Source organism: Leptonychotes weddellii, chromosome 6, assembly GCF_054177405.1.
Source record: "Leptonychotes weddellii isolate Sample4059 chromosome 6, ASM5417740v2, whole genome shotgun sequence".
Taxonomy (NCBI): domain Eukaryota; kingdom Metazoa; phylum Chordata; class Mammalia; order Carnivora; family Phocidae; genus Leptonychotes; species Leptonychotes weddellii.
In genome coordinates this window covers 24,199,982-24,214,234 of record NC_138374.1, presented here as the reverse complement: position 1 = coordinate 24,214,234, position 14,253 = coordinate 24,199,982, and the positions used below count along the sequence as shown (strand labels likewise).

General features: G+C 46.2%; 1 protein-coding gene across 2 annotated transcripts; it reads left to right on the top strand.

Moving 5' to 3' along the window:
- The first annotated feature begins 1,525 nt into the window (after window positions 1-1,525).
- Window positions 1,526-12,548, top strand: NOLC1 (nucleolar and coiled-body phosphoprotein 1). Of its 2 annotated transcripts, none has more exons than XM_031025671.2 (13): window positions 1,526-1,722; window positions 4,399-4,454; window positions 4,566-4,705; window positions 4,809-4,939; window positions 6,157-6,322; window positions 8,013-8,119; window positions 8,239-8,389; window positions 8,755-8,883; window positions 9,080-9,190; window positions 9,278-9,922; window positions 10,105-10,211; window positions 10,577-10,669; window positions 10,819-12,548. In XM_031025671.2, exons 1-13 carry the CDS (start codon window positions 1,603-1,605, stop codon window positions 10,975-10,977), a joined length of 2,115 nt encoding a protein of 704 aa, XP_030881531.1. In that variant the 5' UTR covers window positions 1,526-1,602; the 3' UTR covers window positions 10,978-12,548. The 2 variants fall into 2 exon arrangements, with proteins under 2 accessions (XP_030881531.1, XP_030881530.1); XM_031025670.2 differs by having other exon boundaries at window positions 1,527-1,722; window positions 4,563-4,705.
- Window positions 12,549-14,253: the final 1,705 nt, after the last annotated feature.

Genomic DNA, 14,253 nt, shown 5'->3' with positions numbered 1-14,253 from the left:
ACTTGAAACTTTGCTCCTCAGGATGTGTTGTCAATGAAATCAGTCTTCTGGGGCAGAGTTTCTCAAGCTTTAAAAGAGAATTTGAATTATCTGATGATCTTTTTAGAATGCAGATTCTGACCTCAGGGGTGGGGCCTGAGATTCTGCATTTCAAACAAGGTGATGCTGATGCTGCTACAGTCCCAAGGAAGGGATTTTTACCATTAAGGACCTAAAAGAAGCTCACACTTGTTCCAAATAAAGGTGGTTTTTTTTTTTAAGTTTTTTATTTATTTGACAGCAAGAGAGGGAACACAAGCAGGGGGAGTGGGAGAGGGAGAAGCAAGCCTCCCGCGGAGCAGGGAGCCCGATGCGGGGCTCAACCCCAGGATGCTGAGATCGTGACCTGAGCAGAAGGCAGATGCTTAACGACTGAGCCACCCAGGTGCCCCCAAATAAAGGTTTTCTAAAAGAGACTTATGTACGTGTATGTACCAGTTTAGCTTGAGCACAATGCTTGGCACACAACAGGTACTCGGAAGAATGCATGCATGTGAATAGACCTCTGGGTAAAAGAGAGATGTAGGAGTTATATCTAAGGAGAGTGCCTATTTTGAGAAGAGCAAAGGAAAGGTATGTCCCCGGAGAAAGTGGATCCTTACCTTTCCTGACAGGTATGAATGGGGAAGTAATCAAAGGGTAGTGGGTAAAGGGATTGATGTCTGCTAATGTGAACTGAAATGTGATAGAATTTGGAATTAACTTGGCAGGCCTGGGCATTGATTTTTGAATACTCGTAACAGAGGCAGTTGGAGGGTTTTCTAGTTCTCCCACAGGGAGAGTTCAGGTGTGAACTGTGGCTCAGGAGGTAGGGTAATTTCCAGGATTTCAGATTTGCAGAGATTGCTGTTGCTGTGTCACTCAGGGTTGGTGCGCAATGGCTTTTCCCTTCATGGAGCTGACTTAATGCTGAATGAATAAGGGGGGAAAGGGTTCATGATTGAAAGAGGGGCATTTTTAGGGATCGTCGACCCACTATTACCATGAATAATCTGAAGGATCCTCTGCAGTGGAGGTGGGAGTTGGAGCGGTATCTGACATACGGCCTCTGTGGGTGTTGGAGGCAGGGAAAATGAAGGGTGGGAATCGGCTGGCGGCGAGAATGGGGGTGGTTGGGAGATCCTGTGACCAAGTCTAGAGAGTCCAAGGACAGCTCAAGCCCGCCGGTCCACTCTACTCTGGAATGCGAATCCCAGCTGCGGCTCCAAACCGCAGCTCTGAAGGAAAGGGCTCGAGCTGAAAGGGCGCGGGAAGTCTGAAGTTTTCCCGCCACTGGTGAGGGCGTGGCCAGTGACGTCAGGGCTCCGCCTTCACAAGGTGGTGGACGGAGGGCTCCGCCCTTAACAAGATGGCGACACTTGTGGCACCGGAAGGAGCTTCTAGATTTCGCCTCGATCCTGCCACCAAAGTGGAGGCGGGACTACCCTGTGGAGTGTGCCGCCCCTTCCGCCGTGCGCCCGCGCCGCGCGATGACGTCACAATGGTTCCGCCCTCACCCCTCCGGGTTCCCGAGTTCCTGAGTCTTGAGCGTCGGCAACCGTAGTGACGCGTATTGCCCGGAGGATGGCGGACGCCGGCTTGCGCCGCGTGGTTCCCAGCGACCTGTATCCCCTCGTGCTCGGCTTTCTGCGCGATAATCAGCTCTCGGAGGTGGCCAATAAATTCGCCAAGGCAACAGGCGCTGTGAGTGCGGCCTTGGGACAAGGGCTGGGGTGGGATGACCACAGGTCTTCGGGCCCTGACATGTTTAGGTTTCCGGGTACCGAGGTCTGTAGGGTCCTCCAATCCAGCCTTTGTGCCGAGCTCTCGGCGGTGACCCGAGAGCCTGGAGTCCCGGCACCTGGTCTCCCATGAAGTCTCACTAGATAGCATTGAGTCTTGTTGCTTTTTTCTATTGAGCGGTGCAGCGACGGCAGCGTGGGATCCTCGTGGCCCAGGTCACGTGGCTGGCGGAGTGCGGCGTGGAGGAGGGAGCGTGGTGTCCCACCGGAGGCGTTGGAGGCTCTTGGTTCCTTCTTGGGTTTTACATTGGTTGATGCAAAGCGTGACGACCTTAACTCTCAGTCGAATTTACCCCGGACTCAAAGATAAAATTGCTTTAGAAATGAGGGATGGGATTTTCGTTAATAAAGAAGAAAGTGAAAGAGAATAGAGACAGAAAGCAAAATTGAGCATCATAGCCCTGCCAAGCAGTGGGCTTGGATCTTTGACTTCTGGAATCAAACACATCTAGATTTGGGACCAGGCTCTGTTTTCTTAAAATGTATAATCTGAACATCTTGCTGAACCTCTCTGAGTTTGTTTCTATTCCTAAGGGAGATGCCATCATCCACTTTATAAGATTTTTGTGAATTTCAGTAACATGATAAATATGAAGTGGCAATTCCAGTGCCTCGTGCTCAGGAAGCATCAGTGAGTGAAAGCTGTTATCATAGTTATGGTAATCTAGGATGTTCCAAACACACGTAAAAAGTGGACTAGGGATGTGAAAAGTTTGGAATCTCCCTAAACAAAAGCTATCATGGGGCACCTGGGTGGCTCAGTCTGTTAAGCATCTGCCTTTTTCAGGTCATGATCTCACGGTCCTGGGATCAAGCCCCACGTTGGTCTCTGCTCAGTGGGAAGCCTGCTTCTCCCTGTGTCCCTCCCCCTGCTTGGGCTTGCTCACTTTCTCTGTCAAATGACTAGGTAAAATCTTTAAGAAAAAAAAAAATATGATGCATGGGAAAACATCTTGAGAGAGGGTATAGTCTTTGACAGTCTTTTTAGCCTTTGATTAAGAAGATAAGTTTATTCTTTGTGGCAGAATAGGCTGCACAAGGACAGAATCAAATCAGCTTCAGAAAGGACTTCCTTAAGCTGGGACAGCCTGCCGTGTGATCTCCTACAACTGCTTTCATATTGGAACTGTTTTTTGAATTGGCCATTAGGGAGACTGCAAAAAGTATTTTCACAATGGGCTGGATGGAATTGGGCCTTTCATAATCAGGATTTTTTTTTTTTTTTTAAGATTATTTATTTATTTGAGAGAGAGAGAGCATGAGAGGGGGGAGGGTCAGAGGGAGAAGCAGACTCCCTGCCGAGCAGGGAGCCCGATGTGGGACTCGATCCTGGGACTCCAGGATCCTGACCTGAGCTGAAGGCAGTCACTTAACCAACTGAGCCACCCAGGCGCCCCAGAATCAGGATTTTTTTATATGACAAAAACTAATCTTTCTGGAAGACTTACTAAGGGCCAGATGGTGTTTCCAGATGCTAAGTCCTCTATATGCATTATCTCTAATTCTCTCAACAACTTAATAAGATGTATAGTATTATCTCCATGTTATAGAGAAGTAAACAATCTCAGAAAGATTAAGTAATTTGCTCAGGGTCACACAGTAATAATAGGCAGAGGTGAGTTTCACGTTTGTACACTTCTAACTCTGAGTCTATACTCTTGTTGGTACTGTAATGCTTTGCAATTTTTTTTGCATCAAATAATCTGTATCAGTGTAATTAATAGCTGAATGTAATTTTGTACTGAGTATATAACTTAGCTTTTTAACCAGTATTGGAGGCTGGATTCCTATGATTTGGTATTATGAACCACATTTCAGGAAACACGCTCTTCCGTTAATGTTTGTGTCCTTGTTTCACAGGTAGGGATAAATTCCTAGACAGTGCATTGCTAGAGTAAAGAGAAAGCACAATTTTTTTTTTAAAGATTTTTAAAAATTTTTATTTGAGAGAGAGTGCGCACGCACAAGCACGAGGGGGGCAGGGGCAGAGAGAGAGATGTAGACTCCTTGCTGAGCAGGGAGCCTGTCACTGAGCTGGATTCCAGGACCCTAGGATCATGACCTGAGCCGAAGGCAGATGCTTAACCGACTGAGCCACCCAGGCACCCTGGGAAAGAAGATTTTTTAAAAGGCTTTGATAAATAGAATTGACTAGGGATAGATGCTGACAGAAACTGTAGGAGTAACCCAAGTTTTTGATGTCAAAAATTGGAAAGTACATAAATAGGTTATTTTTCAAGTAGGAGAAGTCTCACAAAGATGTAACAATTACACGAGATATAGCAGGTATAAAAGAGGTCACTTTTTAAAGATATTGTTTATTTATTTGAAAAAGAGAGCAAGTAGCACGAGCAGGGGGGAGAGGGAGAAGCAGACTCCCTGCTGAGCCAGAAGCCTGATACCGAACTCCATCCCAGGACCTGAGATCATGACCTGAACTGAAGGCAGACACTTAACTGGTTGAGCCACCAGGCACCCCAAGCAGGTCATTTTTAAAGAGAGAATAAAATAAAATCTGGTTTCCCCCTAGAACAACCAGGATAAAATTTTCTTACTAAGTTATTTTTTTCTCCTATAGACCCAACAGGACGCCAACGCCTCTTCTCTCTTGGACATCTACAGCTTCTGGCTCAAGTAAGTCTTCCCTGTACCACTGTGACTGTTTTTCCCCCAAGGAGTTGGGCTGTGTTCCCTGGTGTGGGAAGGTCCTGATCCCCCAAAAGTTAGCCTCATCTATCTCAGCAGGTCCACCAAGGCCCCGAAGCGGAAGTTACAGGCAAATGGACCAGTGACTAAGAAGGCTAAGAAGAAGACTTCATCCAGTGACAGCAGTGAGGACAGCAGTGAGGAGGAAAAAGCCCAAGGACCTCCAGCTAAGAAAGCTGGTAATGCTGGACAGGGAATTGGGGTTAGTGGTTCCCAGAAAGGAATTTGTAGCCTGCCTGTACCACATGGCTGATTCTCACTGGGGTCTGTGGTTTTGTTCAGTTGTACCTGCCAAGCGGGCCACTTTGCCTCAGCATCCTGGAAAGGTTGCAGCCATAGCATCAGAGAGCAGCAGCAGTGAAGAATCCAGTGATGATGAAGAGGACAATGACAAGAAGAAAAAGCCTGTTCAGGTTTGCAACTTGAGGAAGGAAAGAGGTTGTTTAAGGGATTAGAAGAAGAAACCTAAAGTCCTGGCTTGTAGCTTGGAACCAAGGGATGGCAGTGGGTATATAACAGGTGACTGTGGGGGTGCCTGGTTGGCTCAGTCAGTAAAGCATGGGACTCTTGATTTCAGGGTTATAAGTTTGAGCCCCATGTTGAATATAGAGATTACTTAAAAAATAAATAAATAAGGGGCGCCTGAGTGGCTCAGTCGGTTAAGCCTCCAACTCTTGGTTTTGGCTCAGGTCATGATCTAAGGGTCCTGGGATCTAGCCTCCATTGCACTGTGCTCAGCAAGGGGTCTGCTTCTCTGCCTCCCTCTCCCTCTGCCCCTCCCACCACTCCCAACCATGTGTGAGTGCGCATGCGCCCTCTCTAAAATAAAATGAATCTTTAAATATATAAAACATATATAACAGGTAACCATGGAGGAGAAAATAGATGTATGAAGTTTGGAAAGGATACGTGAGGGTGAAGTTATACCCTGAATCTAGGAACCCATTCTCTTTCCCAGGCGGTGGTGGGGGAAGGGGGAAGAGGGAGAGGGAGAAGCAGACTCTCCACTGAGCAGGGAGCCTCGCTTGGGGCTTAATCCCAGGACCCTGAGATCATGAGCTGAGCTGAAGGTAGACACTTAAGTGACTGAGCCACCCAGGAGTCCTCTTTCTTCTTCCCTCCCTCCCTTTCTACCTTCTTCCCTTTCCTTCCCGTCCCTTCTTTCCCTGTTCTTTTTCTTTCTTTCTTTCTTTCTTTCTTTTCTTTTTTCCTTCCTTCCTCCTCAAGATTTTTGAACTATTTTTAAGTAATCTCTATACCCAGTGTGGGACTCAAACTCATAACCCCAAGATCAAGTTGCATGCTCTACCCACTGAGCCAGCCAGGCACCCCAATATTTTTGTGTCTCATGAAGAATTTGGTGCCCTTTCCAGAAGCTATCTTTTTTTTTTTTTAAGTACACTCTGTGTCACACATAGTGCTTGAACTCCTGACCCCAAGATCAAGAGTTGCATGTCCTACCAACTAAGTCAGCCACGCTTTCTCAAATGTTGTCTTGCTCAGCTTTCTTTTGCTCTTACTGCTCCATTAGCTCCTAAAAAATAAAAGTCTACCATGGTTTCCACCTTAGGATGCCGTTTGGGTACCCAGAACCTCTTGCTGATTCTCCTCATTGTGTGTTTCCTTACAGAAGGTAGTTAAGCCCCAACCCAAGGCAGTCAAAGCTCCTCCTAAGAAGGCCGAGAGCTCTGATTCCGATTCAGACTCAAGCTCAGAAGATGAGTCACCAAAGAACCAGAAGCCAAAGACAACACCTGTGGCAGCTAAAGCTCAGACTAAAGGCTCAGCCAAACCAGGTACTATTTCTGTTCCCAAGAGACCAGGCTGGGGACTAGCTTGCTCTGGGGACCGGTATTAAAATTGCTCATTCAGGGGCACCTGGGTGGCTCAGTCGGTTGAGCTTCTGCCTTCAGCTCAGGTCATGATCTTAGGGTCCTGGGATTGAGCCCTGCATTGGGTTAAGATTCTCTCTCTCCCTCTCCTTTTGCCGTTCCCCATCCCGTGTGTGCATGCTTGTGCACATGCGCTCTCTCTCTCAAAAAAATTGTTCATTCAGCACAGGGGTGAAATGGCACTGGTTGTTGAGCTAGAAGTATTGATTAGTGTCTCCCCCCCCCCCCCACTTAAAGAGGCTTTTTATTGGGGTTAGTAACTGGAGAAACAGTCTGCAGTGAGGAAAAATGTGTTTTTAAAATGGTATCCAGAGGCACCTGGGTGGTTCAGTTGGTTGGGTGTCCGACTCTTGATTTCAGCTTGGGTCCTGATCCCAGGGTCGTGGGATTGAGCCCCATGTTGGGCTGCACTCAGTAGAGAGTCTGCTTAAGGAATCTGTCTCCCTCACCTCCTCCCCCCAGTCTTGTGTGCTCTGTCTCTCTCTCTCAAATAAGTTAATCTTTTTTTTTTTTTTTAATTTATCTTCTCTTAAAGATTTTATTTATTTGAGAGAGAGAGACAGATAGGGAGAGAGAACAAGAGCGGGGAGGAGAGGGAGAAGCAGGCTCCCTGCTGAGCAGGGAGCCCAGTGTGATGCGGGGCTCGATCCCAGGATGCCTGGTCATGACCTGAGCCAAAAGCAGACGCTTAACTGACTGAGCCTCCCAGGCGCCCCTAAAATAAATAAATCTTTAAAAAAAAAAAAAGGTATCCATTTCATAGATGATTTACATTCCCACAAATGCCATTCTGTTATGACCGCTTATACATCTATCGTTTGTGCTTTTTTTTTTTTTTTTAAGATTTATTTATTTGAGAGAGTGAGACAGAGAGCACAAGATGGGGGAGGGTCAGAAGGAGAAGAAGACTCCCTGCTGAGCAGGGAGTCCAATGCGGGACTCGATCCCGGGACTCCGGGATCATGACCTGAGCCAAAGGCAGATGCTTAACTGACTGAGCCACCCAGACGCCCTCCTTTGTGCTTTTCATTGCCATCATTTCTCCTCTGTATTCACTCCGTAGGACATGTGAGAATTTAAACTCTTTTCTGTAATATTCTTGTGATGACAGGTTATGATTTATAGGAGTTTCTCTGAATGGAAGTTGGAGTGAAAGATTTCATAGAGCACGTCTGAATTATTTACATCATGTCTTTCTTATTTTCTTTTTAAAGATTTTATTTATTTGAGAGAGAGCGAGCTTACACATGAGCTGGGGGAGGAGCAGAGTGAGAGGGACAAACAGACTCCCCTCTGAGCCCAGAGCCTGACACAGGCTTTGATACCATGACCCTGAGATCATGACCCGAGCCGAAATCAAGAGTCGGACACTTAATGGGTTGAACCACCCCGGCGCCACTACATCGTATCATTTGTTAAAGATAGTTTTCTGCTTGAAATTGCTCAGGAAAGTCATCTTTTGATAGTCAGCCGTGGCAGTCCCTCATGCCTGCCCTAAAGGCAAGAGAATTGATAGACTCCTAAGTTCTGAGCTAACAGGTTTCTGTGGCCCATTAAGGCCTTGATAATTCTTACCGTATTTTTCCCTTCCTAGGTACGCCAGCTCGGCTGGCGTCTAAGCTAGCCAACGGTGAGGTGGCCGGCCGCAAGAGCAGCAGCAGCAGCGAGGACTCGGAGGCGGCGGCGGCCATACCTAAGAAGGTTTGGGCCATAACTTCTACCAGGGGACCCGGTTGGGGTTGGTGAGGGTGTCTCCATTTCTCGGCAAGATTAGTTGGACCAGCTTTTTCCTGTGGTAACAAATTTTCTGTATGATGCAGACTGTACCTAAAAAGCAAGTTGTGGCCAAGGCCGCAGTGAAAGCCACAGCGGCCCCTCCCCAAAAGAGTTCCAGTAGTGAGGACTCCTCCAGTGAGGAGGAGGAGGAGGAGGAGGAGGAAGAGCAGAAAAAACCTATGAAGAAAATGCCAGGTGAGGTTTGTTTTTTTTTTTTAAGATTTATTCGTTTTTTAGAGAGCACAAGCAAGCACGCACGTGTGGTGGGGGCAGGGGGAGGGGCAGAGGGAAAGGGAGAGAATCGCAAGCAGACTCCCTGCTGAGCATGGAGCCCCACCACAACACTTGTCTTTTTTTTTTTTTTTAAGATTTTTATTTATTTCATTTATTTCAGAGAGAGAGAGTGAGCACGTGTGCACAAACAGGGCAGCAGCAGAGGGAGAGGGACAAGCAGGCTTCCCAGTCCCCTGGGATCATGACCTGAGCCGAAGGTAGACACTTAACTGATTGAGGAACCCAGGCGCCCTGACACTTGTTTTTGTTTTTGTTTTTTTAAACAGGTCCCTATAGCTCAGTCCCTCCGCCTTCTGCTGCCCTATCCAAGAAGTCCCTGGGAACCCAGGCTCCCAAGAAAGCTGCAGAGAAGAAACAGCCTGTGGAGAGCAGTGAGGACAGCAGTGATGAGTCTGGTGAGTCCCCACCCGTGGAGAATGGGTCTGGGGAGTAGATGAGGAATATAAAAGACAAAAATGCCTCTATGCCTTTTGTTTTTCACTGAAGCAAGACAGTGCTTAAGTTTCTGTGTGGGTCTTTGCAGCCTCCTTTTTATTGCTTTTGGTTGGGTTGGGACTCTGGTCCCAGCCTAATGCCATAGGTTCTCTCCAGATTCAAGTTCTGAGGAAGAAAAGAAACCCCCAGCTAAGGCAGTCATCTCTAAAGCAACCACTAAACCAGTTCCAGCAAAGAAAGCGGCAGACAGCTCTTCAGACAACTCAGGTGAGGCATATGGAGGCCCTCAGGGCATTGGGAGTTCCAGGGGCTCTCTTCATTCTGATTTATATGTATTCTTTGCTCTCTCTCTAGACTCTGACAGTTCTGAGGATGAAGCTCCTTCCAAGCCAGCCAGTACCACCAAGAATCTACCAAGTAGGCCGGTTGCCACTCCCAAGCATCCTGCAGCTAAACCAGCCACAGCTCCCAAGCAACCTGCAGGTAGTGGCCAGAAGCCTCTCACCAGAAAGGCTGATAGCAGCTCCAGCGAGGAGGAGAGCAGTTCTAGTGAAGAGGAAAAGACAAAGAAGACTGTGGTCACCCCCAAGTCCAAGGCAGCCGCCAAAGCAGCTCCATCTTTGCCTGCCAGACAGGCCTCCCAGGGTGGTGGGGACAGCAGCTCTGATTCAGATAGCTCTAGCAGTGAGGAAGAAAAGGAAGAGAAAATGTCAAAATCTCCAGTTAAAAAGAAGCCACAGAAGGCAGCAGGAGTTGTAAGCTCTTCCAAGGCAGCTTCCACAAAGAAAGCAAAGGCCGAGAGCAGCAGCAGTTCTTCCTCTGATGATTCCAGTGAGGAAGAAGAGGAGGAGAAGCCTAAGGGCAAGGGCACTGTAAGGCCACAAGCCCTCAAGACCAATGGGACCTCTGCACTGACTACCCAGAATGGAAAAGCAGACAGGGATAGCGATGAGGAAGAAGAAGAAAAGAAAAAGGCAGCAGTGGCAGTTTCTAAGCCAGGTCTGTATCCAAAGAATCTGTCTCCTTAGTTTGTTCCCCCAAATATGGGTGGGATATACACTTGGGGGATGGGGTAGAGAGAGGAGGCCCACGATTAGGTTTCCAGTTGCATGCCCTGGGTGTGGGAACCCGGGAGGAGGAACATGAAACCGGTCTCCTGAGTCTGGCTTTTTGTTTCGTAGGTTCAGGAAAGAAGCGGAAGCAGAGTGAGGCTGCCAAGGAGATAGAGACTCCTCAAGCCAAGAAGATAAAGCCCCAGACCCCCAACACATTTCCAAAAAGGAAGAAAGTAAGTTATCTTATTTTCTTCTCAGGAGCCAGCCTTTAAAGAGTAGAAAGGGACACCTGGGTGGCTCAGTTGGTTAAGCGTCCGACTCCTGATTTCCTCTCAGGTTGTGATCTCAGGGTCGCAAGATTGAGCCCCGAGTAGGGCTCTATGCTCAGCGCGGAGTCTGCTTGAGATTCTCTCTCCCTCTGCCCCTCACTCCATTCTCTCTGCCCCCCTCAATCAATCAATCTTCAAAAAAAAAATCTGGGATCATCTTGACAGCTCTCTGCCTGGCCTGGCACTCGTGCACATGTGTAGCTAAGGAGGGCTTTTCTGTTGAATGGCCACTCCGTCTTTAACTTATTTCTTACTTCATTCTTCTCTAGGGAGAAAAAAGGGCATCATCCCCATTCCGAAGGATCAGGGAGGAGGAAATTGAGGTAGATTCTCGAGTGGCAGACAATTCCTTTGATGCCAAGGTGAGGGGAGAGGGTGTTTGTCATTCTTAAGGGGGATGGATGGAAGAGAGGGCAGCTTTTTGGTTCAGGTTGCCTTGAGCAGGGAGAAGAAAGTAACAGGGCCTTGATGTTGTTCTTCCGTGTATTAATCACTTCTCTCTGCTTACCAGCGGGGTGCAGCTGGAGACTGGGGGGAGCGCGCCAATCAGGTTCTGAAGTTCACCAAAGGCAAATCGTTCCGGCATGAGAAAACCAAGAAGAAGCGGGGCAGCTACCGGGGAGGCTCCATCTCTGTCCAGGTCAATTCCATTAAATTTGACAGTGAGTGACCTGGGGCCATCTGTGGTGAAGCCGGGGTGATGATCCAAGACCACTTACTTTCCCCAGTGGACCTGGGAAACCCTCAGCTCTATTAAGAAAGGGTCTTGGTGAGGACAGCAGTTTAGAATAGGTCCGAAGACTTTGCTTCGTAACATCCTCTCTCGTCCTTTTCTGTGTTCGTAGTTTTGTACAGATTTGTTTTTGAGTGTTGAGTAGCAAGGACAACATAAGGGGCGTGTTCTTTTTTAAGAAAAAGAAAAATTTTAGTTGTCATTCCCTCTCCCTGTTCTGTGAAAGTTCTCATACTAAGAAATTTGTATATTTTATATTAAATCATTTCCTATTGATTTTTGTTGTGATTTCACAGGTGGGTTCCCACAGATAAAATCTTAGCTATTGCCTAAGACGTAGTAAAGGTCACATTATGAGTTTTTATAATTGGAGAATTCTGCCTGTTGTGCACATTTCATCCGTCCTACCCCTCACAGCTTTGGGAAGGGGCAGTTAAGAGTGGTAAATGTATGTGTTTGCTAAGCATGCACTGTGTAGTTTATACTCATTCATGGGGTTTAGGACTGATGTTTTCAGCGAGCATGGACTTAACTACTTTTTGGGATAAAATTTACTTTTGTTACAGGCAAAAATCTGGTGTAGTGTGAATGCCATGCGGTTAGTCTAAATATTTTGTTTTCTGTAATTTTAACATCTAATGTTTGCAATATGTGTTTAGTTTTTTAATTTGAAAACATAAACTTTTCTATTGTTCAAAGACTTTTTTTGATGACCCTTAATAGTACTAAATTGAGGACTGCATTTCCTTGTTTTTTACATTTTAGAGAACAAAATAACTATGAAAAGTATATATCACTTGGTATTTCTGTTTTAGTAACTGGTGACACAGAATTAGTTTCATTAACTCCTATGTGGTTGGAAATCACTGATCAAGAAGGTGAAAGAATAAAAACTATAATTAAAAACTTCAATCCTCAGTAGGAATTAGATTACATTAGTCAGGCAAATTTATAGGTAACCTGTGTGTGTGCTGATGGAAATGGGAAGAACCTTTATAAAAGCATATTAGGGGGTAAAACTCAAGTAGGGTGGGATTGGGAGAGCATCCCAACAAGATTGTTGTGTTTTGTAGTTGGAACAAGGGAGCAATTGATGTGCCCCTTTCAGAACCTTAATTGTCAGTAACAGTGGAGGTAACAGTAAAAACCAGTGAGCAGAAATACAACTCTGAGGCCAAGTCGGCTGATCATAAAGCTGTAGGAGATGACAGTGTTTGGCCAGAGAAAGATGGGAAGGGAAGAGGCAACAGCAAACTCTGGAGGCTGGGACTGTTCCTGAGCTGGGAAAGTGTGCCCTAGCTTCATGGATGAGGGAGGTGTAGGTTTTAAGATTAGCCTCGCCTTGTTTGGATTCCGTACTTGCCAAGTAACTTGATAGTAAGTTGGTTTTCCATGTAACTGCCTCTAGGAGGAATATGCACCATTCATGCTGACATAGGTACATCAGTCTGCATGGTAAAAGTTATCCATCTTACTACAAAATAATAAACTGGCTGGTTTATAACGTGTCTTGGGAGTTTTTTATTGTGAGTCCAAAGCCCTCCCACCTACTCAAACCAGAACAATTTGCCAGTTAGAGGGCTGGAGTGAGACCTGTGAGTTCACTGCAGACCTTCTTGGCAGCAGCTTGCTGGCTTTTCTTGGCCATACCTTGTCTCATGGTGCCTTGTCCAGGCCGTAGTCCAGAATGTGCACAGTCTAAACTGGGGTTGGCAGAATGGCCTATGGGTGAGTCCGGCCCACGGCTTCTTTCTGTAATGCTTAGACGCTAAGACTGGCTTTTACATTTTAATTTTATTTATTTGTTTTTAAGTAGGCACCACACCCAACATGGGGCTTGGTTTTTTACATTTTAAAAGTGCTTGAAAGAATATGTGGCTGACTTTATGTGGCTCACAAGGCCTACAGTATTTACTAACTGGCCCTCTGTGGAAAACGTTTGCTAATTCCTGGTCTAAATCAGTGATTTCACAACACTGGCTGAAAATTAGAATCATCTGGGAAACTTCTTAAAAATACTAAGACGCAAGGGCCCATCCCAGACCACCTGAGTCAGACTCTGGTACTCTCTGGTGGGGCCTGGGTGTTAGGACTTTTTTTTTTCTTTTTTTTAAAGCTACTGGGTGATTCTGATATGAGCAGCTGAGGTTGAAAACCACTAATCTAAGAGTGTTTGAAAATAATTGAATTGGGGTGCCTTGCTGGCTCAGTCGGTTGAGCATCCGACTCTTGTTTTCCGCTCAGGTCATGATCTCGTGGGTCACGGGATTGAGCCCTGTGTCGGCTCCGTTCTCACAGTCTGCTGGAGATTCCCTCTCCCTTTGCCCCTCCCCTGCTCGTGGGCACACTCAATGTTTAAAATAAATGAATCTTAAAAAAAAAAAACTGGTATTTTTTTCATTCCTTTCATGCTTTCATTTTCAAATATACTTGTTAAATCTAATAGTATAAAATGAAAATTAAATTTCCATCTTAGCTCAGTTTCCTGGGACTTGATTCTGTGTCTTCACAGTTTCTCTGAATGTACCTTTACATGCTTCCACTCATATTTTTCCTTACACAAATGGGGTAACAGTGTTTCGTAAGTTTGGAGCTCATTTTATAACACAGCAGCTCATTTTTAATGGCTGCATGGTACTCCATTGTATGGAAATAGTATAAGTTATTCAAAGCAGTAATGTTGGTAGGTGTTTTGGTTTTTTTCAGTATTTTGCTACTACAAAAGAACCACAGTGGTTATTCCTTTTCTTTTTTTTTTTTAAGTAAACTCTGCCCCCAGTGTGGGACTCAAACTCATGACCCCGAGATCAAGAATCACATGCTCCTCTGACTGAGCCAGCCAGGTGCCCCGCACAGTGAATATTCTTGTACACAAAACTGAGTATCTGTGGATTAAAAAAAACAAATTTTTTTTTTACAAGAGTTCATTCTTTTTTTTTTTTTAAAGATTTATTTATTTATTTGAGAGAGAGTGAGAGAGAGCACAAGAGGGGGGAGCGGGAGAGGGAGAAGCAGACTCCCCGCCGAGCAGGGGGAGCCCGATGCGGGACTCGATCCCGGGACTCCAGGATCATGACCTGAGCCGAAGGCAGTCGCTCAACCGACTGAGCCACCCAGGCGCCCACAAGAGTTCATTCTTAATTGTACAACAGGATCTAAGACCTAATTCTAGCTATAGATGGCAACATGCTATGATAGGAAAGCCAGATGTTT